The sequence below is a fragment of the Pyxicephalus adspersus genome, chromosome 1 (assembly GCF_032062135.1).
Source record: "Pyxicephalus adspersus chromosome 1, UCB_Pads_2.0, whole genome shotgun sequence".
Taxonomy (NCBI): domain Eukaryota; kingdom Metazoa; phylum Chordata; class Amphibia; order Anura; family Pyxicephalidae; genus Pyxicephalus; species Pyxicephalus adspersus.
Genome location: NC_092858.1, coordinates 71,837,641 through 71,864,219, shown reverse-complemented (window position 1 = coordinate 71,864,219; position 26,579 = coordinate 71,837,641). Strand labels below are relative to the sequence as shown.

The following is a 26,579-nucleotide window of genomic DNA, read 5'->3' as shown; positions in this document are numbered from 1 at the left end:
GTATGTAGTTTTAGAGTCATCTGGACTAAATCAGCCTAATGGAAATACAATATCCATGTGCTACAGTTGTTCAAGCCTTGTCTCTGTGCCCTATAATAATATCAGAATTGTTATAGCTTGTTTTACAAAGACTTTTTTTTATTCCTGAATGGAACATAGAGCTTTTTAAACTAGGCCCTTTATTGGAAGAGGTACAGAGGAGAGAAGAGGGGAATTAATTAATTTGTTTCTGTTTTCAATGGAAATGTCTATGAATTTCTTACCAAACATGGCAATCTGCTCTCTTTTTGCAGCCCAAAAATTATCTGCTGCATTGGAATAAATGATCATTTCAATATGGCCTTTTAAATGTGGAGTTTAAATGCTGTGGGATCAGTCTGTGAAAACGAAGTCTATAGGGAACTGTCATTGCTGACTTACTTTAAAGCAAAATCCAAAAGCAGCTCCCTGGAAGAAGCACTAGGTACTTCTCTTTAGAATAGACCCAAGGATGTTTTCTGTGTTGAAAAGCTATGGCTTCCAGCAGAATTTTTACATCCAACACATTTTCAAAATGACAGGGGATTGAAACCACAGCTTGCAGCAGGAACAAGCCATTGGATATGAATATTCTACAGCAAAGCAATAGCCTTTAGACAGCCTTGGGTCCTGAAAGGTAAGAATAATAATACTTGTTTTACAGGGGGTTGATTTTGCAATTTTTCGCATGTGTTTTTTTATGAAAGACGCCTCATTTCTCAATATTCACACAGTTCTTATGATATCCATAGACATTAATGAATGGTCTGACCATCATATGTCTTATTTGCCAGGTTTTAATTAAAATCTATGTAAACAGGTTTATTGAATCTTGTATATAGCAGGGAAAGGGTGGAGGATCGATTAGGTTTTTATTCAGGGCAAATTTTCCATGCCATTAAAACTGTAGACTTCAGCTATGATTTCTAATTATTCTTTAGTGATACAGAAGAAAATCTGGGGGCATTTCAATTGATAATGGCTTGTAATTAAAAATGTCAGGATGCTTTTTTATTTTTGAGTAATTTGCTTGGCAAAAGACTAAACAAATTTTAATGCAATACTTACTCATTCCAGTTCCATACTGAATCTTTCTTAATATAAAGAATGCATTAAAAATTTACCAGATGTGTTCTTCATATTATCAATAAAACCAAGAACTGCCCTATTTAATAAGTGCCATCTCAGCAAAGATAATAAAAGTAGGATATTATGCATACATCTGTTACATTTAAGGTAACATATTAAGTCATTTTTTTTTCCTTTCAGACATGGCTTTGGAATTTGTTCCTTTGTGATGTTTTGCTGTGGTTTCCTTTCATCTTTATGTTCAGTCGACACATCTTATGAATACATCTACAGTGAGCATAAATGAAACATGGGCAGCTGAAAACGGGGGAAGAGGAAGAGCCACAGATATGTCTAGAAAAGCAAATGTTAATGTGAAAGTTCTGTGGCATACAAATACAGTGCTCATGTGATACTACTGGGTATGGTAGCCAGAGTTAGAATACAGTTTTATTGGTGATTTTACAATCTTCCTTTTAATAACACCTTATTTGTTTGCAGAAGAAAGAATGCCTGGTCAAAGTGTTACTTGAACTTTGGATTGATCATTGAAGGTAAACAGAAAGCTTTACCACAAGCGAATGCCTATCCAGGGACCAGTTTAGAGCTTTTAGCACCCCATAGTCAAATCTCAACTTGTTATAAAGCAACTAAATCAGTACAGTGCCAAACACATTCTAGCCACAGCATTTAGAAGCCCATCTGTAAAAAGAAAATTCCACACAAGTGGTTTAGGGATTTGTCTCTGGATTAAAGTTTGTTTAATAAATGTATTTTGTAAATTTATGTATAGTAAACTTTATTCAAACATGAAAAAAGGCTTTAGAGTAGACTGTTCGGTACATTATTATTGCCAAATCATTAGATAATGAGCTATTCTGTAGGTTAGTGACATGACTATTGCATCGGAACAGGTACATTATTTTAGTAAGTGCAATTAGGACAGATGTTTGTCTCATCATATTATTAGGCAGCATGGTGTCAGTCACTGTATAAAATCCTCACTGTGAGTTATTCACAAACAAAGCAAAACAAAAAACTTTATGGAGCCTAAACATTCATTAACTTGTCTAGGAGTCCTCCATATGTCGGATGTCCTTAAACTCAAGGAATACCTGTACTTGAATTATGCCCACTGGTACCTGCTAAAGGCTTTGTATGAACTCCTACCCCTATTATTATTATTGGTTTCCTGGGTTTCTTACATTATTCTATAATAATAAGTATAAAATAAATATTGCAGCAAATATTGTAAAATATTTCATAAAATAAGAAATACAGTTTATGTGCTCTACAATTTAAGTATCCAGTTCTCTTTGTAATGAGAGAGAGCTTACTGGTTCTATAAAGGATATTACAGTCACTGCAATGTTTGTTGTATTAAAGCGCCAATGGAAATGATCAAGAACAGCTGTGCTGCCGTCCTCAATTACTGGTGCTGACACTAGTTTTTTTTTACTGGCTGGCTGAGCAGAAAGGTGCGGGCTGTCATTTACTGTTTCATAAAACACTTTGCTTTATTTTCCATCCATGGTGAATTGATTTGCTCATGCTGGAGGATATTATGAAGCCAAGTACATTCTTATTATAGAGCTCACTAAGAACCCAAAATGACTGAACTATCAGTAACACTATATGAACCATTTGATGAGCTATCTGACCACTATATGAACCATTTGATGACCAGATCATCTGTAAAGCAACAACTATAATCTCTTCTATTCAAATAGAAATGTCCAGTTCACTTTTTGGAATCAAAAACTACAAAAAAAGCTTTTTTTGTATATTGTTTTTTCTTGGGAAACCCTTACTTTCAGTTTGTGGACCTGTCTTGTGCTTCTTCTAGTTCACTACCAAAAAGTAGCTCTCCCCGGAATAGAAAAATGCAAAGTTTAGATTTTTAGATTTAATTCCCCTAGGATTTAAATCATAAGGCCTAGCTAACAGAGTTAGCAAATGCAGATTGTGTTGCATACAGATTCTGTCAAAGCGTATGTGAACTAGGATGCCTTTTCTAACACTAAAAGTAATCCTGCATACAGCCTCTGAAGGGACTTCTAAGCATGATCTAACCAAAGTCAAAAGTTCCAGGCTACCTCCATAGTTGCTATAGGCATCTGACCTGACCTCAAGGTTTTTCTGAGAAAGACTGTCTTATCCATTAATTATCTTAGGACTTTCATATCCTCAAAAGATAAATCAGAAATTGGAAACGAGTGGCAAACAAGAATCCAACCTGAGACATTTGTTCCACAATTTAGTCTCTTGGTCAGGTAAACAGAATTTTCTTTAAAATCTCCCTCCATTCCTCCTCAGGTTACCCAAAACTACTTTTCCAATATATTTGGCAGTAGACGGCAGTAGATATTTTTTTCTGCAACCCCACCTCCTCCAAAATATTTCCTTTATCTGAACCTTCAGTTGAATCACTTGAGTCATTTCTGAAAATCTCAGAGGTTGTACTTTCCTCATACACAAGAGAACAAGAGCCAGAGAAGTCTGTGGAGGTGCTGGGGAATGGAAGGGGGTAGAAGTCTGGTTACCAAAATCCTATAAAAGCAATATTAAAAAAATGAAATGTTAAGGTAATTTCTACAATAATAGAATGAACAAGGTCCCCTAAACAGTCCTGATGATTACCTGGCTTTCAATGTATCAATATATAATTGATATTGTAGTTTGGGCTATGACTGACAGCAATGCTACTTCTTTTCCCTTGGTTTATTGGCTTGGACAAATTGCTGGCTGGGTTTTGACCTCTAACATCCAGCAAAAGTACAGCAAAACACTGTGGAATTAATGTTAAAACCGAAGTTACATCATTAGAAAGTTGATACACAAATAGTGAACAGTTACTGTATGTAAATACCCATAATTAATAACAAGAACCACCAACCACAATGACTAGCTATACCTCATTTATTTGCTGTGTAAGTGCAGTTGTGCTTTATATTGTATATATGACTCATATTCACTATGCTGAATGCCTTTCCTACCACTAGACATGACGAAGGTATAACATTTCAAATTCTTTTATTGTAAACATATATATACACAAACAATTTTGTAACATATATGTACCTGTCTTAAGTTTACAATTTGTCTTTTTGAAGCACAACCTTAAATCCTGTACAATAAAAAAATCATAAACATTAACCTGTTACAATTTAAAAAAACTGGAATGTGTAGCAGAATCACTAAATAAAACCAAAACATTTCATATGGAATACTAAAATAACAACATATGCCCACACACAAAATATTAATACTGGTGCACACAATAATGAAGAGAAGATCACATATTTTCAATTTCCTTATCTGAGCCTCGTCAATCAGTTACGCCATAGGAATGGTTGTTTCATCCTCAGATGTAAACCAAGATGGACCTAGTCTAAAATTTGCAGACTGTAAACATCACCTTCAAGGCACAACAGAGCCTCATATTCTTTCCAAAATTCGAGATTCTTTCAAAAATTAGAAAGTTAATTAGTAGTTCCTCATGCATATCAGATAATTGTTATTGGTATTGTGCCAATAAAATAGGTGCACAAGATATTCCATTAGAGCTCTAACAATCTTCTTTCAGTTGATTGTCCAGTGTCTTCTTTAAAGATCCACCATAAAGTGTACATATACCGAGTGATATTGTATTGCACATTGTCTTTAAAAGAGAGCAATAAATATTTAAACATGTCTACAATGCACAAATTGACTCAAGTAAAATATAATTGGGGGGTGTTATAAAAATTATTCCAAATCAAATGAGTGCTGTTCATATGTAACTGAGGCTTTGGAGGTTGAATGACTCCAAAGAGTAAACAGCACAAAAGGGTATCATTATCCACCAATTCAACAATGCTTCCACATCCACAAAATAATTAATTTGAGATATGACCTACTGTTTTATTAATTCTGCCACCCAATACAGGAAGCAATAATGTGTGTCTCTAAACCAGTGGTCGCCAACCTTTACGGTCCCGCAGACCACTAAAATTACTGGCTCTGGACTGCACATGCACGGGGAGCCGGGTGTCACTCAAATGGTGAGAGACCTCTTCCATAGTGACGTCATGATGCCATAACCCTTCCCACTCTCCCATCGCACATCTGACCCTGGGATGGGAGAGTAGGCGAGTTGTGTCCTGACATAACCCACCCACTTCCCTGAGCCAGGGATTTGTACAGGGACGTGGTCTGTGGCTCTGGCCTTCTCCTGACCCCGCTTGGGGGGGGCACCAGTCAGCAACGCAGACCACCACAATTTTCTTGTGGACGTCCGGTTGGCGACCGCTGGTCTAAACCACAGAGCATACTTATAGTTTCTTTCTAATCTGAATGCCAGTTGAGTACACACTTACAATGCAATTAATTGCCATTTAAATTTGGTTCAGCCAATCCTGAGGTTTGCACGGAAATGAGAACAGCACATACACAGCCTGGTGTTCGGATTAGCTTCTCTATCAAAGCCAAAAACAGAACAGCTTGGTCACTTCCTACTCTGAAACCGGTAAATGAAAATGAAGAAACAGCAAGTTCATATTCGACCTTTTCCTGCCAGCAAGTTTCTTGTTAATAAATGCATGTGGAAAACTCAAGTGGCTTTAGGAGCTGCCTCTTCTGTTCCTCTTCCAATCTAAGTGCTGTGGTAAACGGGGTTAAGAAATAAAATGTAGCTTTCTAGCTGCTTTAAAAAAAGCATTTAACCAACTACTAAAATTACTGGCTTGCCACTATTTATTTAACAGAACTGTAAAAACCGTAGATTAAAGAACAATTGAAAAAAAAAACCACTAGAGTGAAAGCCAGGTGACTGAATTCCCATGGGAAACAACATATTTCCTCTGTGCAACTTCCTAAATGTCCCCATATTGGGTTATATTGCAAAGATAATATGTAGCTTTTAGCCATAGCAACCAATCAAGTTTATGCAACATGTGCTGCAAAAATCATAAGTGGAATCTGATTGTTTGCTATACAATCTAAACTTTGCTCAAGGTTTATAATTTTTTTTCTTTAATAAATAAGCCACAATGATAGGCATACCATGTCTCACATCACTTAAGAGTGAGCACCCATGCTACAATGTAAACACCAGAAAAAAAAAAAAAAACATAGGGTTATGCTGTAACATTAGTCATGGTTAGTGCTGACGCTAGGTGAAATAATTTTGATCTTCGTAAAGCCCAAGTGAAAAAGAATGGAGTTCAGGTTAATAACAAGGAAAGCATGGTCTGGGTTGGCAGTCCTCTGCATTTCTTGGATCACTTGAGGAATGTTAAAAGCATCAAAAAGCTTCTTATTGCTCCTAAAAAGAAAAGTCAGAGGTTTAGCAAGTGTAAGCAGTGGTAAAAATGAATACAGTTTTATAAATATTCTGCAAAAAATACAGAAAAGTATATTTGCCTAAAGTAGATTTGAATTCTAGCTAAAATAATTTTGTTTAATTACTGTGCATCAAAATTTCATATATATAATACTTTTTTTATAAAAATTTATCCTTACATTAATATCATCATCGATTAGCTTTCACCTCATTGACCACCCTAATGTTACTTCTATAGTTGCATCCCTTCTAAAACCAAAATTTTCTGGGGTTTAATAAAGTGATTGCTACAACTGGGTGTATATTCCTGCACTATAAAGAGCAGTCAAAAATGCCGGTTGCCACTAACAGATTGAAGTATGCTGAAAAAATGTCAAAACAAGTTACTGAAACAAGCACTAAAGCACCTATTCTGGTGTGGATAATAGTGAAAGAAATATGTGGTGATGCACATCAGTCAAATTTTGATGCAGTGTTAACCTTTAAAAGATAAGATCTGATAAAGCCCAATGATGTTAATGGCAAGAGAATTGCTGCACCAAACAACATGTTTTATGTTTTTATAACAATAACAGTAGATATATACAATACATTCTTATACATACATACAATCCATATAAGTAAAACAATAAAAGGCAATTAATCCAGAAAGATTAAAGACTATGACTAGACTAAATGAAGGGGGTCTACAGAAGGTACATTTTATTATATGAAGATAAATGTATTCATATACAATTGACTTTGAAAATAAATCAGCAGCTATGGAGAAACATACCTGACTTTGGACAACTTTTGTAGAACGATACTTAGTTTTTCAAGTATTTGCACATCAACTTTAGGATCCTTAAGTAACACAGCACAGGTCCTAAAAAATGATTCCGTGCTACAAGACTCAAGGAATGGCTGTAAAAATCCTGCAATTTGAGTAAATTATTATCAATGGCTAACTTTTCATGAAATAATACAATTTGTCAATCCAAAAAATTACCTCCCTACTAAAAATAGATTAAGCTTAATTATTTGGTATAATGAACAGGGAAAAATACTTAACCTTTTACCTCTACAGGATTGTTTCCTTCCGTAGGTATAACCAGTCACACAAAATCAATTATTTTTACTGACCAACAGTCCAGCATTGTACCTGGGTACACTGAAGGGCCACAAACTGTAGAAATTCACTGGCTTCTAGGGTGTGAAGTACTCTATTCCTTCACTTAAGCTTAACCTAAACTTCTGTTGTGCAAGGAAACAGCAACTGGGTAGCAGAGTTTGAATGCTTGCTGGATGTTCTACCAAGTGCATTCATATACCACATTAAAGGTCATAATTTGCCTTTTAAGCACTACAAACACACAGAAGTACAAGCAAATTTAAAAAAGTATTTATTATCATTGTCATTATCTACTAGGTATAGTAGATACTAGGTACAGTAGCATTAAATACAAACCCATTATTTATTGCAGAACATATAGATTAGGCTACTAACATTGCTTTACCAGATTTGCCTAGTTAGAGTAGTTATGAAACCTCTCTAATATATTGTGCATGCAACTAAAATTGACGAAAAAAAAAAAGAATATCAAATGTGCATGAGCAGAGAAACAAAAAGAGGGAAATATTTGGGAACTTTCTCCCGAGACATCTTCTGCTAAGAAGGTATGGACTCTTGCCACAAGTGGAATCTTAATTAGGTCATTCTGAAATTTAAATTCTGGAGATAAAGGGTCGGGATAGAGGAGACTTAGAATCAGAATGTGACAGACCAAACCAAAAGCTCAGAAACAAAATTTTGACAGAAAGGCGCTGGAGCCCACTTAAAGCCTTCACTATTGAAATCAGCAAGAACCTAAATGAAAAATGAAATCCTGCTGGGTCATATCAGAAGCCTCCACTCACAAGTCCAAGGAAAAACCTAAGGTATCAGAGGAGGTAACGTAATTTCAGGCTACGGATATTGTCACCTGCAGGAAGCAATGAGAAAATAATCTGGAAATCATTAAGGAAAATGTGAATTATGGTCACCTACTTAAGCTTAAGACTTATGATATAAAGCAACCCCTTGGTACATAAACCACAAAGCTTGGTGGAGGATAAGGGTCAGAGAGCCAGAGATAACCAGCAGGGTACCAGTGGGCACCAAGAAGACAAAAAAAGAAGTTCCACACAGCTTTGTCAAACAGAAGTAGGCAGATGCTTCCTTAAAGCTGAATGAAAGAAAAAAGAACACAAAGCATGTGTAACACTCCATCCTGTAGATGGAATTAGATATCAGTCCCTCAGAAGCAATTCCTCCTGTGAAAGAATGGGGAATATTTTCCCTAAACTCTGTTTCTTGACTCAGCTGGGTAATTCCCCAAGTACTCTTCAGAGATAGGGCAAGCACAAAGACAATGCCAATGCAATTGGGACCTGGAAATCAGTCTGATGTTAAATTGTATCAGAAAATGCTTTAACAGCACCACTGCATGGCACCCAGTGCTAGTGGGTTTCTTCTAGGATACCCTTACATCATGGTTTAGATTGGATTGTCTAGATTTTGGATAGGCACACTAGCTCTTGCATCAAGAAAAAATGTGATTCAATCGGAACTTACTGGGGGAATAGAAGTCCCTAGCCCTAGGACACTAGTAAAAACACGTGCTGGTAGTGAGGTTATCGTTGGCATTTCTACAGTTTTTTTCCACTTGCTAATGTTCAATCCTCTTGTAGATAGTAGTATGACCAGGTAAAAATTCCTGCATCCTTTAACTGACAAAATATCCTAGCTGTGTGCTCTTTCTGATATGCCATTTAAAAAACAAAAAAAACGTTTAGTGAGTTTATACAGAATATGTATATACTGTCAGGTATGGGATGCTCCTCTACTATTCTCCTGCAAGAAATACCTAATGTTCATAACTGTCTGTATTTGGGCTTTCACCTATTAAAAACAGTATATTCCTCTTACCAGTGTGGAATTCTATAATAATTAGTTAATGTAGGTCTAACAAAGCCATCCATACTACTGATGTGCTTCGTATGGGAACAAAAGCAGCACATGGCCACTACAAGGTGATCTCTACATAGGCTCTCCTATAAACTGCACTTTCTATTCTTTCCATACGTTTTCTTTATATATAAAACATTGTTTAGATTTCACTGGCAGCAGATCACAGAGATGACAAGAATAATAACATGCAAAGGAAAGACAATCCAGCAACAAACTAATGATCTGCAATTACAAAAGTCAAGCTGAGTTCAGTTTTCCTGTAGTCTATTCTAGAACATAATCATTAATCTCCAGCTGGTGAAAGCTATCAAGGGGTAAACAGCAAGATGGCACTGTGCAAGCTTATTGCCCTCTGCACATCAAAAGAGACCAGCTTTATTTCCTAATCCAGTGAAGACATTTTGCCTTTAGACCAAATTACAATTTATCAAGCACTCGCTTTACGGCTACATAAACTACATCCACTTTATTAACTTTCTGTCAGCCACACACTGGTGAGGAATTACAATGAAGACTTAGAGATAATGAACAAAGACTGAAGCACAACTGTGGAAAGTAAAGGTTTCAGTAAACTGTAAAACAGGACAGATTGGATCTTGAACCTGCTAGGAAACCTGCCAGTAAAAAATCAGGGTCCCTTGTGGGGAGTTGGGGTTGAGCTAAAAGGCTCTAAGCAAAAGGGCCTGGAGGTTAGTTGATTTTACCTGGCAGGTTTCTTCAAGAAGAGATGGGAAGTAAAAGCAATGCTATAATATGCCTGGCGATGAATTCTAGTTTGTACTGCTGGACAACAGGGGTAGTATATTGTAATGTATAATATAGTATCATATAATGTTCTGTATTTCAATAATAATCATGTTTGTCAGCTGAGATTGTGATAGTGTTGTATATTACAGTTTAGTACAAAGTTAAGTATTAAGTATACTAAGTATACATAAGTATACAGTGCTAACATAATAAAGTATATAAGGTATTAATTATGGATGTAGAGGACCCCTAATAGCAAACTATCATTATTTGTCCAATTTATTAGTTTGGAATAGAATATAAATAATTTTTACGAGATTAGGATATAAATATAAAAAAAAAAAAAAAAATATTATCTTATGTATAACTTTATTGGTATATTTGTTGTTACTTGAATTGAATGATAAATGTATAAGGTACATTTTTACTGCTCCCTCCCAAAATCCCCTCTTCCACTGGTCACCAAAATATAAATAGAGATTCACATTACTACTACTATATGCTATTATTCCAGGAAGTGGAACCATGGCTCCCATGCACACTATTCTGAACAGAGACACACACACACATAACAGTAACAAAGAGATGCCTTAAAAAATAAACGTAATTATACTTTATATTTAATATTTTATACTCTGTATTATATAACCAGCCCTGTAATCATTTGCCATTTTGTTATAACACACATTTTTTTATTTTTATGCAAGAACCAAAGGATTTCTGAGTCTCACCCTTAAAAGGTTATTCTTTTGGTATAAAATACCAAGAATCATATGTTACCTATGTTAGGTAATAGTACTTTAATATTTTCAATCGACCAATTCAAAAGCATCTTTCAGAGATTGTTGCACGCAGATTCCCCCCTTCCCTGATTCATCAAAAACAAGGAAAAAAAGATCTGGTCTGGCGTTCTGCTTTAAACAAGAATTGCTTGTACAAGTAAATTTAGTACTTACTGGTCTCCATTGAAAGTTGAAGTAAAATATCAAGAACACTGGAAATTAAGCCTCTGTTTGTGACAGGCAGGAGATGGACAACAATTGGCACAGCCTGATACTCCAGGAACAGTGATCTTCCTTCATCATTTTTCAGGTCCATGCAAAGTGAATCCACCGCCTGAGCCAGATAGTCAACTGGAAGTATGATAAGCATTTTATTTGCCAAACAAGGTGCAGAATATGTAGCTATAGATTTACATTTTTAATTAATCAGAATACCAAAGTCTCACATAAGTGTCCATGTAAGGCAGTGGTGCTGACTCTTTCTATCCAAACAATATTATGACAGTGTGGTTTAAATGATTTTTTTACTTACTTTCAGTAATTAGGTCTTTTTCTTCACATTACTTTTTTCAGCTCATTAAAAACCTTAATGTTTAAAATAGGCTGTGTTGTATGCCTATCATGTATGTCAGAATACAATTCTCAGGAATCTGGGGGGTGATAGGGTCCAAATGGCCCAAGAACAACAGAACAATGCAGCACACAGTGACTAGAGGTAGCCCCTGAACAATGTAAATGCCACAAGAGCTGTGCAGTTTTGATTGAGCATAGAAAATACTCAATGAACAGTAGTGCAGTAAGATTTCTTAGCATAGCTTCCAACATTGTACAGCCTAGCAATCACCCACAAAAACATATTTTAGGATGGAGCAGGGCTCTCAGTAAAATGTTGCCTGATTTCTCGTTTTAACTGTGACCCCAGATGAGCTCTACTCTAAACACTTCCAGGTTTACAGCAGATAAACTCTGGGTGGCGGCAGCCAGGAAAGCAAGATTCCTATATTCAAGATTGTTAAAGCACTGTATGAGAGAGACATTGGAGGTCTAATTGATTTCTGATGTCTCCATAAAGAGGACCCGTCAACTTCACATTGTAAGCCAGCTTGTCACAGTAATACAGGTAAACGACAAGCGAAATTAAAAATTAAAAAAAGGCCCAGTGTGTTTCAGAAGCGGCATCAAGTCAAGCTACCCAATTTACTGGCTGATGGCAATCCAGCATCATCTAACTCTTCCACTACTGATCTTTCCCAGGCTCAGCCCGTTCATTCAATTAATTTCAGTCATGAAGATTTAGCATGTGGATGTTACCACAGCTTACTGTTTTCAGGCTTTACCATCGGCCATAACCTGCCTATAAATTACATTAGTGATGATATCACTGAATCTAATATAAGGCATGTAATAAAGGCTCGTTAAAAATAAAAACAAAAAATTAAGATAATCATATATACATTACAAGCTGACTGTGTATTGCCCTAATCATGCTCATATTTTATTTCACAAAACACCATAATGCTCACCTTGTGTAACAGTTTTAAGAACAACCAGTGTTGAAATGAAACGGAGTGGTAAGTTATTACTCTTGAAAAAAGCTACAGATTTTGACTTGCTTTCTGTGCCATTATCTTCAGCAGAATTACAAAGAACTCCTTTAAAAGTTTCATCACCAATACGTCTGAGAGTTGAGGTTAGGGTGGACTGTAGTCAAGGGAGAGTTTAAAACAGTAAGTTATTAGAGATCATTGACACTTTTAACACCAGGACAAATATTTGTTTTCTTAAATCTGCAAAAAATCATTTAAAGAAATCCAGACAGAAATGTAATGCATTTTACCTGTGTTGTAGCATCAATCTGAACTAAAGTCCAATAAGTAAACCTCATGAATGACAAATGTAGCTTGGTGTTAACAAATGGCATCCACTCAAACTGCTCCACAATAATGGGTAGGACCTGAAATAGAAAAATAGTATTTTAATTTCACTCATATTTGAAAAAAAGGGGTATATGTAAACAAAGAACAGAAAAAGTTATGCCTGTATTTTAAAAGAAGTTAGGAACCCACTGTACTTTCTTTAGGCCAAGCCCATAAGGGGCAACAGGGATTTAGGCTTCTGGACAGAAGTTATTGTATATGTAAATCCTAACCATGAACTGCTCTCATTAGCACCCTTATGATCTATTGACTTGAGAATTAAAGGTAATTTGTTAAATCAGCTTGATGATGATGAAAAATATTGGCAGAAGTTCAGTGAAGTCCTATACACCCTGCATTGTTATCTCAAGCAGTCTTTTTGTCCTGGTACTTTTTGCTTTTGAACTATGGAACACCTTCCTCTATGATGTGCAGTATAGGACGGCACTATTTTATAAATACAGTACAGTGAGTGACAGGTAGTAGTGGTAAGTTGCAATACATTGTCCTACCTCGGAAGATCTGGATGAGTGAATTTGTAACTCAAAGAATATTAAAATTAGGCATTTTAAAACCAAGCAAACTGCAAATGAAAAGAAACATATACTCTAGTTATCCTACTAAAGCATAATAAATGTCCTGCACTATAGGAGCAAAGTATGAGGCTCATTTCTGCATTCACAGATGGTCATCTGAGAAAACAGGAGCGTTTTGTCCAACTTTTAATATCATGACATTATCTGCTGTATTCATATTACAACCAGAAAAATGACAACACAAAATAAAAATGAATTTGTGTTCACAAACTGTGGAGGTTTCTGGCAGGACAAGAGACTGAATTGCTTGGCTGATGTTTTGTTGAAACTTGCAGCTCTAGAAAAACACCATAAAATGTGGCAATAAGATTACCTTGGCACACTTTTCCTGCACACAGTTTACAGGCAATTTGTCTGTGCAGAATGGCTTGTCTCCGTTTCCACTTTCTTTAAATGCAGACATCCAGTCCATAAGAACAGTTAAGAGTTTGTATACTTGTGTGTTAGTGGAAATCTGCAAACACAGGTCATCATTTTTACCTTTGTATTAAGCACACGAAAAAAGTAAAATGAGTACAATTATACATATGATCTACATTGCTTTTTCATACAAAGGATAAAGATAATTCAATCTTGCCTTCCTTCCCTGATATTAACATGTGAAATACTGCGTACAGCTAATGGAGCTGCTTGTGAATAATGTGAGACACCTATTAGTTATTGAAGCCTCTTTTACAGGTAAAATGCTTGTAAATAGCGGTTTCGAGAACCAGTCACAATATGCTTACCGTGGAAAAGTTTGGAGCAATTAAAAAAAGATATGTATTTAAAAATAATGTACCAGGGAAGTGGGGAGTTATTAATAATGTGGTGGAATAGCTGCTCTAACTGTTATAGCTGCCAAAACAAAGTATACAACTTAAACTAGTTGTAGTTTACTAGTAAAGTAGTTTGAAAAAAATACAACTCCTTCAGTGAAAAAGCACTACTGTTCATGAAGTCTTAATACTTACAACAGTTTAAACATAAAAAATGACACAATATAAACTGTAACGTATGTAACATGCAGTATTTTGTGTGGTACTATAAGTGGCATTGTGTTGTCTTATTAGATGTACATTCTCCCTGCTGAACCCTGCCATCCCATCAGGGGGTGTCCTTTAGAGGTACACACATCTAAAAAGGGAAGCTTTTAGTAAAGAGAAAGTTTTGTGCTTGCAAATGATAATCATTTAACCAAAAAGAAATGGACATGGCATTTACATCGATAACCCTGAAATGAGTTCTTAAAAGACAAGAGAAGACAGGGAAAATGTGGAACCCTATGCAAATGTAGTTTAGAATAATTTATATAAAAAAACCTTTTTGAATTAGTAAACAAAGAAAAAGAACATCTTTATTGCATGAACTCAAACTGTAACTATGCAGGTAACCAGAGGAAGTGTGGCTGCTATAAGAAAATGTCAACTTACCTTAGCTTTTATGGGTGCAGGAGCTTTTTCGGTTTTAAAAAATTTTGGTTCACGTAACACCTGAGAAACATCTTTGCATTTCTGTACTGTAAGAAAAGCTTGCTTTCTCTGAAAAATATACAGCTTAGTGACAGGTATAATATGGGAAGGTGAACACACTGGTCAATAAGAATGTTTTGATATAGGTTGCTACAGTTTGCAACATTCTTTATGTCAAAACAAAAAATGAAATCAGAATTTCTCACAGACTTAATTTTATTGCGACTCCAGTCTCAATATTATTTTCAACTAGAGACAAAAAAAGTACTATTTTGTATTTATTTTGGCATATTTGTAACAATAATTTAGCAACATTTTGGTAAATCTGTCTTGTAGCATAATTAACTATTAATGAAAGAGCTATAGATCTGAAGATGTTTGCACTCCTGTTTGGGTTTCAGGTTGGACAACTACACTAAACATTGTGTTTTGTGTTAAAGGAACAAGGAAAACCACTACAGTGTTCCAGAAAAAAAAAAAAATATGATCATTGATCCACTTTTAAACTCTACAAAATGTAGAATTTTGGTCTAACCAACAAAATATTATGCAGCAACACTAGTTTATATTTTTACATTAGTTTGCATTAAATATATTTACAATGGCAAAAGCATACTTAGAAACTCCGTCCGAATACTGCTTTCCCCACATTCTGTTCTCAGGTGCCAACCATTCATCCTTCTTAAATAATTTGTTTTCACAGTTTGTGTGTACTTCTAAAAATAAGTTACATTTTTTTTTCACCTGAAACAAATATTTTTGTTTGGCTTTGGCAAAATCTAGAGTGTGTACAGGTATCCCCCAATGTCATGGAGCAGGTCAATATCAATCCATCCTGTTAGTTCTCTAATATAACAGCCAATGTGGTTATTTTTTCCTTTCCTTTTCCCCACAGCAAGTCGCTCACCACTCCATAGAACAGACTAAGGCTACGTACACATGTCAAATAATTGTCGTTGGAAAGGATCTGAATGACTGAATGAGCGCTTTACATAAAGCGGCATTCAGCTCAATGAAGAGGTGAGGGGGGAGAATGACGGAGTGGCACCTGCTGCAATCTCTCCCCTTTACTTGTATTATAATCGTTCTTGGATCCGCCATGACTGATTCATGAACGACATTGGACAACTGCTCTACACACCCCAGATTCTCATTGGATACTAGCCCTGAGGCAATTATCAGACGAAAATCATCTGACGTGTGTACATAGCCTAACTTGCATTAGACATGATGACATAGAGAAGGATGCTTCTATGATGAAACATAGCAGAAAATCGAATTTTTTTTTTTTTTTTTTTTTTGTAACCTCCTTGTAAACTTAAACAAATTATGCTACTCAAAACTCTTGTCAGAGAAATTCTGAAAACACATTTGAATTCAGCATTGACAAATCAATGGTTTTTGCAGTGTGACATGAGGAACAAAAATTTTGTTCCTTATAAATTGCAATCCTCATTCTATAATTATTTCACTTACTTGCAAATTTTCCAGACGTGACTGTACTTTTCTAGCTTGAATTTCCAATTTCTTGTTTTGCTCACTTACTTCATTGAGCTGCAGGCACAGAGAACATGAAAGTTTGTACTCTGCAAATGGAAAAATCCATTTGGTGCTTAAACGGTGTTCCCTCAATACAAAATACTACAGTAATGGTCTTCTCACAAATATATTTAAAGATAAACTGACGCAAAACCTGAGGCACCTATTTTTACCTGAATATATAAAAAAAAGTTTGACTCGTAAAACCTAGAGAACAAAATGCAGCCACTGCTGCTGGCATTAAAAACGGCTATCGATGGAAATGGCAATAAAAGCATGGATAAAAACTTCCATGATGTGGTATTTTTAAAACTTTTTTATGGGAAATAATAAAAATCACATAGGCAAAGTCTGTATATCGTATTTTTTCACTTTTGCATTGCATGTGTTCTATGTAAATCTTTTCGGTCACTTTGCAGATGAGGAAAAGAAGTTGGTACACTTTACATATGGACACAGCATCATCTGCTGGGGTGACCAAATATAAACCAAGGGATTCTTTTTCGAACAGAATTCTGAGGGGAAAAAAATTGATTGATTCTTTTTTTTCACCAATTTCAATCTTTATATTTGATCATATAGGGTATATGGAATTTTTTTTTGTGGTATCATAGGCTTTCCACACTTCTGTATTACTATGTCATTATGCTCCTATATTTACATAAGGGAAACACCATAATGCACAGAAAAGAATATCTTTTCCAGTCATATATGCGGTCTTCTCAGTTGATACTATTTAGTAAAACAAGTAACAACACACCTATAAAAGATCAGACAAGAGGGAGGAAGCCTAGGGTGGAAAAAAAACTACTCAATCACACACCCAATTATTGGCAAAGAAAAAAAATCTAAATAAAAAAAAAATCCCCAAAGAGAACTTCTGTAAGGAGAAAGTCTCACAGCTCACTGTATATTCTAGAAGACTGTGAGTAAGCAAGTTTCTTCTATTGCAGAAGGGACAGGCTTTGATCCTGCACTTTTTTATTTTTAGGCTTCGTTTCACATGATAAAAGATTCCACCTATTTCACAATGAACACCACGCTTTTATTTTCCTTCACACCTCCTTGGCAATAGAATGGTCAGGAGGAGGCTGAGCCATACACAAGTCAGTGCTAATTTGATACCTAGTGGGGAAAGGCCCCCTAAACAGTGTAATTTCCTCAAAGTTAAAAAAAATTGCCAATACATACCGTTTTAAATGAATCACAACACAACCACAGCCTAAAAAGCACATAAAGAGAACCAGTTTGTAGCCCAAGGTATGTTAACCACTAAAAAACATAATCATAAAGTTTCTGATTGACTGTTACCGTGTTCTAACCTGCATTGTCATATTTAGCGGGTCAGAGTTCAACCATCATAAGTATTATAAACAGAGATTGTGTCTTGCCTGTTTTTTTAATGTGTCGTTCATTTCCTTTAAGGTGTCAAATGAGGATTTTAGTCTTTTGTTTTCTTTAATCTTCTCTTTGAGAGCTTCTGACAGATGTTTTACCTCAGCATCATGCTGCTATAAAGAAAAAGAATACAACCTGTGAGAGAAGGCTTTACATATAAAAGAAGGTTTCATTTAGATTATTTGCTAAATAAAGAGTTTAAAACAGACGTATTACCCATTTCCTTTTCACGGATCTGGTTTTTGTTCAGTTAGGTATCTAATAGCAGGTTTATTTTTTTAAAGGAATAAACCAAACCAGAACATTTACAACACGGTTTAAACAAAGAATACATTATATAAAACATCAGGAAAGGTGTTATTTTATTTAAAAAAAAAAATATCAGAACCATATTTACTTTATACATATTATACCTAAATGTGATGGGATCTGTAGCATATTAGATTCAGTTATTTGAAGTTTCACTCTAATTCAGGAAAGACTCAGAAAGAAAAGAAGAAAATACAATCAGTGTTTTAGGCATATTGTAGCATCCCCCCCCAATCCTAACCCCACTTGCTTTCACCACGAGTGCCCTACCACCCTGTTAACCTATATGACAATATATATATATATATATAGTAAGGGAAAGCAGGTAACTATCCTATCTTTCTTCTGTGATGCAGTGCATAGATCTAAAGAATCACTCACTCAGTACCAGACAATGTCTAATGCGGGAGAAGGACAACATTGTGAAAGATCTGACAATAGAACACGGCAAGAGGACTACCTGAAAAAGTATCGGTAGATTTGAGAGGGACTATCATAATAACTTGTCATGAATAAAATAATGTCATAAAGACATACAAGATGGTACCTGGAGAATTACGATCAACCAACACTTTGCATCAAAAATAACACATCCGAAGAGCAAAACCCTAAGTGGTGTATGTGGAAGTGACGTTGTTGTTTCATCATCCAGAAAGTACAAACTCCAGCGAGGTGACTGTTAAAAGTGATTAAATGAAAACCTTTTTCTACCTAAACATTAAGTTTTATCTTTTACATTATCAAACATATTTCGTATGAAACTGGCCAGATTATGCCGATGACCAGCCACAAGTCACACAGGGATAGTATACAAAGCCTTATGGATTTGCAAATGTTCATGCACTATATTTATTGAGTAATTTTAGTGCATTTGCAATAAAAACAAATATTTCTGCTTCAAATTTTTTATCTGCATAACTTTGCAGAGATACCATAGTGATCAATGTTGTCACCCGCTGTACATGATTATTTAGTGCCACACTAAGAAGAAAAAAGAGGAGAAGCCGTGAGAAGTGGAGTAGCCGTCAGGGAGCTAGTTGTAAGTTTGAGTTGTTGTTTAGCAGGTAGGTTGGTAAATGAGGAATACCTGTACTATCATAGCAAGTACATGCAATTTATGACTGTGAATTATCATCCCCTGCATAGCTATGTGACTGTATTGGCAGGTGCATGGTCACATACATTCTTTTTATATTATCCAAGCCCTTTACTGGATGCAAGGTTATCCTTCCTACCTTACATTCAGTAAAAGGCTGTGGTAAATAATTTAATATCGATTTCTGTACACTGAGAGAAAAATAAACACTTCTTTCTATTATCTTAGTTTTACATCCTTTGCAGGAAAAGTCAGCATGCTGACAACCTAGTTCAAAAACTAGCACTGATAGTCCACAAGACGCCATGTACTGCACTGCATAAACAGCTAATAGTTCACATATAGTGCACGACATACCAATATGGAAATGTTTAGAGGCACTGTGCAACTTCATTTATTTCTAAAATTGTTTCAAGATCTCTGCCCTGGAAAATGACATACCTTTTATTTTGGGACATATGGTACCAAAACTCTTTTTGATGTACTCTACATAAGAAGTGTTACTAAAGCTGGTAGTCACACCATGGAAACAGGGCCTTGTTTAAAGAAATATTAAATCTTTGTGAAAATCCATAAAAAGTCCAATAAGGATGAAAAGGTGAAATATTGAATGAAATAAAACATGTGATGGATTAGACATTTTTCTTAAAATGACAGCAAGGAGGGCAAAACTCCAGACTTTGATATACAACTGAAGTTAACAAAAGAAAAAAAGACAGCAATTGTGCATCACAAAAAAATGTTTTTTTTTTAAATGAAATAAATTAGGATCTAAATTTTGATATGCTTCATTTCATTTAAAAAAATGACTCCACACACAAGCTCTATGATGAAAATGGAGCTTCCATTATATACATATAAAAAGTTCAGATTCATAACCAAAAGCTTTTACAAATTTTGATTCAATTTGTAAGGTAAGGCTGCTAATGTGCACACCGGACAGAGTCCTTTGATTCTTATGCTGCTGTAAAAGTCCATGGGAGTCAGAGAGAGTTCTTCTATGTCTGCTCCCAACAAAGTACTGCTACATGGATTTTGGGAAGAAAATCTTGGTGTACAGTTTATGGTACTTGTATGCAAGAGAATGTATACTTATTACATATAGATTAGAATTTTGCACTCTTATTTACTGCCTTGTGAACAATATTTATAGTAATGTGGGCCTGATTTATGAAAGCTCCCCAAGGCTAAGTGAAGCTGGGTGATCCAGCAAACTTGGAATGGATTTCTTCAAAGTCATTAGCCATTTGGTAGCAAATGTCTTGAATCATGGACCAGATCCATTCAAGGTTTGCTGGATCACCCTACTATTGAAAGTGTGTCCTCTCCAGCCTCCGAGAGCTTTATTAATTCCCGGCCCATTGTCTCACACAGTCAATTTGTATTCAACAAAAAAGTCTAGTATATCCAACCTCATCCAGTTTTTATGAATGGATTCTATAGGATGTATTTTTTAAGATACCTGTATATCTCATTCTACCTTAAATAATTTGCAAGCCTACTGCAATCAGAATCAATCTAATTATCACGGCTTGCTACCAATATATATTTTCTAACAAACACAAACTAACAAAATGCGACAAAAGCCACAAACTAATAAAAAACAACTGACCTTAATAGCCTGTGATAGAAACTAAGAAAAATGATGCTTCAATAAAAAGAATATGAAGATCAGATTTTTTTTTTTTTTTTTTAAGTACCTAAACTCAACATTTTTATTTTACAAAGAAGGGTAGACAACCCTTCTAAGTAAAGGAAAAATGGTAATTTTATAAGGGGAACACCCCTTTTTTTTAAAAAAAAGTCTTTTTTTAAGTCTTGATCGCCACAGCATGCGTGTCACGCATCCCGGGAGGCTCTGGCTGCTCCTTCTGTGCATGCCCTGATGTCAGGATGCATGATGTACGTATCCCGGGAGGCTCTGGCTGCTCCTTCTGTGCATGCCCTGATCTATGCTGCATCCTTGTTCCTTTCTTTAATACCAAAAATTTACAGGCTTGTTATTTCTCCTCCTCACCAACATCGGCCAGCAAGACACTTTTTTCTCTGGTTACCCTTTCCATTACTCTGAGCAAAGGCTTCTGTCTGGTTTGATAGCCCTGTACTGGGTAAATAGAATTGGCATAATATAATAAAAAGGGTCATGTTAGTGCAACTCCAGGGAAAACATTTGTTTTATTATTTTGGATGTAGCGGAGATACAGTGAAAGTTATATCTGGTTTTCACGGTGGCCTGTAAACTCATTGAGAAAAGGGGTCATAATAAAAAAAAAAAAAAATAACTTTTGTTTAGTAGAGTTGGGGAGAGTTGTTTGCGTCCATGCAGAGTGCTTCCTGTGTGGTTACTAAGAGAAAGGGATATTATGTTCATAATGAAAAGAGAAAGGTATAACACCTGACAAAGGTTTTATTGCTGGAAAAACTTAGCTCTAGATCTTGTTACATTTAAGATTCACTGGGTCTTAGTTTGGAATCATTTGTTCCAAGTTTTATTCTGAAGCCTTGCCACAGGGAAAACTGGATTTTAATATATACCTTTACTACTTAATTGTCTATGCTAATGCACTCTGGTTGATTAATTGCACTGTTAGTCAACATTTAATATCAAAGAATCACAGCAACAACTGATGAAGTGCTCTGGCCTTTGCAGCGCTAGATTGCATGTTTGAATCTTGGTCAGGACACTGTCTGCATGGAGTTTGCATGTTCTCCCCCTATTTGTGTCGGTTCCCACTGGGTACTCTGGTTTTCGCTCGCATTCCAAAAACATGCAGTTAGGTTAATTGGCTGCCCACCAAACAATTAGCCTTAGACTGTATTAAAGCAATATGATTAAGGTAGGGACATTAGACTGTAAGTCCCTTTGAGGGACACCTAGTTACATGACTATGGACTTTGTACAGCGCTGCGTAATATGATGGCGCTATATAAATTCTGGCTAATATTAATTCATATTTCCTAAAACGGGCAGCTTTCCTGAAACCTTGCTTATTGAACATCACCACCTGCTGGACATAAAGTGGTACTTCTATGCACATTCATTTTATTATGGTCACTGCTGCTACTGTTAACATCTGGAGATAAGTAAGAGAGACAACCCTTTTTATGCCCTATTTTGCAAACCATAAACAATGAATATGCAAACAAATGACTGGTTAAAAGAAACAAGGGGTTTTATCACAACTACTTTTACTTTATATTAGCTTCTCGAAATATCAAACTAAATTGCAAGCAGGGGTTAATGCAAAAAAACAAAAAAACTTTTGAATAGTTTATTAATACATTAATAAATGAAACAGGTATAGTCCCACCAAATTAGGAGGTATACTGCTGCTAATGTCAGACCATTTTGCTAGTTAAAGTTATGCTAGTTAGGTGTAATGCTTTAGTTGCCAAATTTGTCATTCTCATTACAGTAGTGCAATTTCCATGCAGATCTGTATCTTCAGCTTACATACTGGATGTTGCAGAAGTATCAACGAGAAAGTGGCTGGCACAGAAAGGCTTTGCACCACAATAAGAGTAAACATATGCATAAAAAATGTCCTTTTGCTCTTAACCTGGTGTTCCAAGTGAAGCCCTTAATGAAGTAAGCAAACAGGTTAACATTCCCAATGAACTACTATTGGGTATAAATGTAGTAAGAGGAGGAACTATTTTTGGGAGTAAGACTGAAAGTCTAAATACCTGTCCTATGACAGATGGGAAACAAAACCCTTCATTTAACAAGTCAGAAAATAAAATGCAACAGACAGTAACTTGAAACAAAAAAACATTTCCACTGGGCAATAGCAAATAAAAATAAAGTCTATTAGTTTATTGCAGCGGTAGAACCAATTTCATGTGTTGTAGAGCTATGGATGTGTTAAATATTTCATTATATAAACATGAATATAGATGGGACATCAGTATAATTTAACATATATGCATAAGCTCAATGTAGTCATATATCATGGAAATTTCATGAAATGTCCTTTAGGTTAAACTAAAATTAAGAAGAAAGTTTACCTCTTTCATTAACCCAAATTTTTCATGGACAATCTCTTCAACACCTTTAATTTTGCTGAGGGTGGCTTGATGCTTCAATAACATATTTTCCCTGTCCTGTAGGCACTGCTCTCGTTTTTTCAACTGAAGAGAATATTCATGCTGTGAAAGCCTTTCTTTCTATGGAAACAAAAACATGTTGCTGTGAGACACTTGCAAACAAAGACATCATATAAGGACATTTGGTAAAAGGAATTTAGGCAATTAATTTACCACAAATATTTATAACTGGACACTAATGGCACAGAAAGCATAGATTTTTTTTTTCAGTATACTGCACATAAATTACACTGAATTGGCTATAGCCTATAAAGAAATCAAAGCCCCTTCATCACAAAATTCTGCTTTGGTAAGAGTGGAGAAGAATATTTATTATTTTGTTTGGATTGATGTGTTTTCCCTTGTTAGGTTTGATTTCTGCTTACAGGGGGAAATTAATTCAATAATAGAAAAAAATAAAAAAACAACTACTTACTAGTAGAATGAGGAATGGTTGGAACCTTTAAATGCTTTTTTATGTGGACTTCCTTTCATTTATCCTCATTCTACTTACTTTTGCCCTGGTCACACTGTGATATAAAGAGCAATCTCCCAAATGGAGTCACAGACTGTCCTATCCATTGCTACTTTAAACTAAGTGTGAGCCATTTGTTCTGTATGTTAAACAGGAAACTTTTTTTCAGCATTTAGCCTCAAGAGTTCATATATATGAATCCTATTGACCCTCAATTTTACTATATAAGAGATCTTTCTTTCCACTGAACGGCAACTGGAAAAATGAAAATAGATTTACAGTATGTTTGTTATGTTGGTTTGGGTCAAGTGGGATGCAAAAATTACAAATAAAAGTTACCTGCAATTTCTGGTAGATTTTTGACAACTCCTCATAAATATCATGAACTTCAGATGATAAAATACTTGAGACCTTGGCAGAAGTGTTGCGAGCTCTTCTCAAGTTCAGTTTATTAACAAGAGGACTATTACTTTCCACAGATGGCTCAGTACAAGTGTGGCCTACCATATAAGAAGGCAATGTCACATCTGTAAAATAAAGAACAAAGAAAACTTTCAAAAATGGATTTTTAACTGCATGCGACTTAGAAGATAACATTATTACAGAGCAAGTATGAAGCTTCGTAATTTGCAGTTCTAAAAGTATTTCCAAGTATTAAAGAAGATAATCCTGATTTAAAGTGAAAGTCAGAACTTGTGTGTTTTATTTTTATTACAGTGACTACTGCCAAGGTTTGCTTCATGGAAATCACAAATCATTTGGCAATTAAAGTAGATATAACTTGTCATTTCTAATCATTTCTGAACCAGTAATGTATTTACCTGTCTCTGTGTATAGACGTGTATTGGAATCCTGAATGGGACAAACTTCTTCATCACTTAGATCATCTGCCATTTCCATTTGACTTAAATCATATGCATAATCAATCCTATTATCAGAATAGGAACAAATATTGTACATGAAAGACCATCATATTTCTAGCCATAAGAATACATACTGCATGCAGACTTTCAGTGGGTGAAAATCAACTAGGAATAGGTCAAAATACCTTCACAATTATATATCACAATAATTTATAACTTTCCTTTTTTATATATATATATATATATATATATATATATATATATATATATATATAATCTCAAGCCAAGAGAACCCTACAACACAGCTGTCAGAACACACATCCACAGTACACTTATGTTGCAGCATACTATAACACACACAAATATACTACAATGTGTGAGTTTTTCTGATCATTATGGGGCATTTGAATCCCTAACACAATGAACAAGAAAAGAAAAGTTTGAATAAGGATCTAAGTGCTTTTGTTTGTGTCTGTTATTTCATTGAGCAGATTTGTGATTCAATAATTTGTTTTACCGATTAGAATTCTGCATTATCCTCAGCAACTCCTTAATGGTTTTGTCATAATGCTTCTTGTCACTGCCAGTCACAGGTGAATAGGATGCTGATGTTTCTGACATCCTTGACTCTGCCATTTAATAATCCAGAAAATCTGTGAAGGCGAGAACAAACCATGGGGTCATTAGAATATGATGTACTTAGCACATTAGAATGCTTATCAAAAGAAGACTAGGATAAGAATCCTGACTGAATATTTAGTTAATAAATTCCAATAGAACTCCACCCGTCTTTATCTGTTGCTTTCATCTTTGTCCAATCTAAGAAATCAAAATAGTCTTTGATGCCAAAATTAGTTATATCTATGCCAACAGTATACAGCTGCAGTTAATATACCATCTTTTTCTTCTACATCATTGTCTAAATTGGCTCTTGGATATTGGGATCATAAATAATACCCTGACAGCTCCACAAAGCTTAGGATATATCATCATATATTATGCATGTAAAACAAAGCAATGCCAAAAGACATTAAAGTACAACTAAATAAAAAAATTGCGACCCTGCAGATCCTTTATTGCAGACCGCACAGGTAATGTTCTTTCTGTAAGTAAATTTTATTGGAGAAGGGACATCACCTGTCCCCTTCTGCAGCAAAGACCTGCTTGATCACTAACTTTCAAAGGGAAACTTAAATTTGGCTTTAAACATAAACTATACAAACTAGCTTATACATCTATATACAGACTAGATTTCTTATCTTCACTCTGATATTATACCAAAACACATTAGAGACTGAGATGTCAAATGAGACAAGGAGACATTATTGTATTACTGATTCAGTTAAGCAGAGTTGTCTCCCCATTATTATTACAAAGTTTTTATATAGCTCCAACATATTATGCAGCGCTGTACAAAGTCCATAGTCATGTCACTAGCTGTCCCTCAAAGGGGCTCACACTCTAATGTCCCTACCATAGTCATATGTCAATAATACAGTCTAAAATCAGTTTTGGGGGGAAGCCACTTAGCTTAAGTGCATGTTTTTGGGATGTGGGAGGAAAACGGAGTACCTGGAGGAAACCCACACAAACATGGAGAGAACCTGAAAACTCCATGCAGATATCGTCCTGGCTAAGATTCAAACCTGGGAACTAGCGCTGCAAAGGCCAGAGTGCTAACCACGGAGCCTTCATGCTGCCCATAGAAGAAGAAGCCGCAATGGTAGACCTAAATTGCAGGATCAACATCAAAAGCCCAACAAAACCTACAATTTATATTAACTAATAACATTCCAGCTCAGTGTTCACCCCAGAATTGATTTTAAGCTGGGTGGGAAAAAGCTGTAGGCGGTGCTCCTGTATTGTGACCCAACTTTTCATTAAGCACCCAAAAACAGCCAGGTGGTGCGTCCAGCTAAAAGG

At 35.5% G+C, this 26,579-nt stretch overlaps 1 protein-coding gene across 3 annotated transcripts in view; it reads right to left on the bottom strand.

Annotated features, from left to right (window-relative positions):
* Window positions 1–4,102: 4,102 nt before the first annotated feature.
* The window catches only part of CCDC138 (coiled-coil domain containing 138), a 24,069-nt gene continuing 1,592 nt past the window's right edge, over window positions 4,103–26,579 (bottom strand). For all 3 annotated transcript variants that reach the window (XM_072414013.1, XM_072414021.1, XM_072414028.1), the window contains exons 2-14: window positions 25,174–25,309; window positions 24,615–24,721; window positions 24,133–24,320; window positions 23,241–23,399; window positions 17,821–17,940; window positions 16,367–16,444; window positions 14,852–14,959; window positions 13,753–13,893; window positions 12,765–12,881; window positions 12,451–12,628; window positions 11,102–11,278; window positions 7,185–7,323; window positions 4,103–6,391 (exon numbers count right to left, since the gene is read on the bottom strand). In XM_072414013.1, the coding sequence (XP_072270114.1) occupies window positions 6,217–6,391; window positions 7,185–7,323; window positions 11,102–11,278; window positions 12,451–12,628; window positions 12,765–12,881; window positions 13,753–13,893; window positions 14,852–14,959; window positions 16,367–16,444; window positions 17,821–17,940; window positions 23,241–23,399; window positions 24,133–24,320; window positions 24,615–24,721; window positions 25,174–25,292 (1,806 nt within the window). In that variant the 5' untranslated portion in view covers window positions 25,293–25,309 and the 3' untranslated portion in view covers window positions 4,103–6,216. The remainder of the gene's footprint in view (window positions 6,392–7,184; window positions 7,324–11,101; window positions 11,279–12,450; window positions 12,629–12,764; window positions 12,882–13,752; window positions 13,894–14,851; window positions 14,960–16,366; window positions 16,445–17,820; window positions 17,941–23,240; window positions 23,400–24,132; window positions 24,321–24,614; window positions 24,722–25,173; window positions 25,310–26,579) is intronic.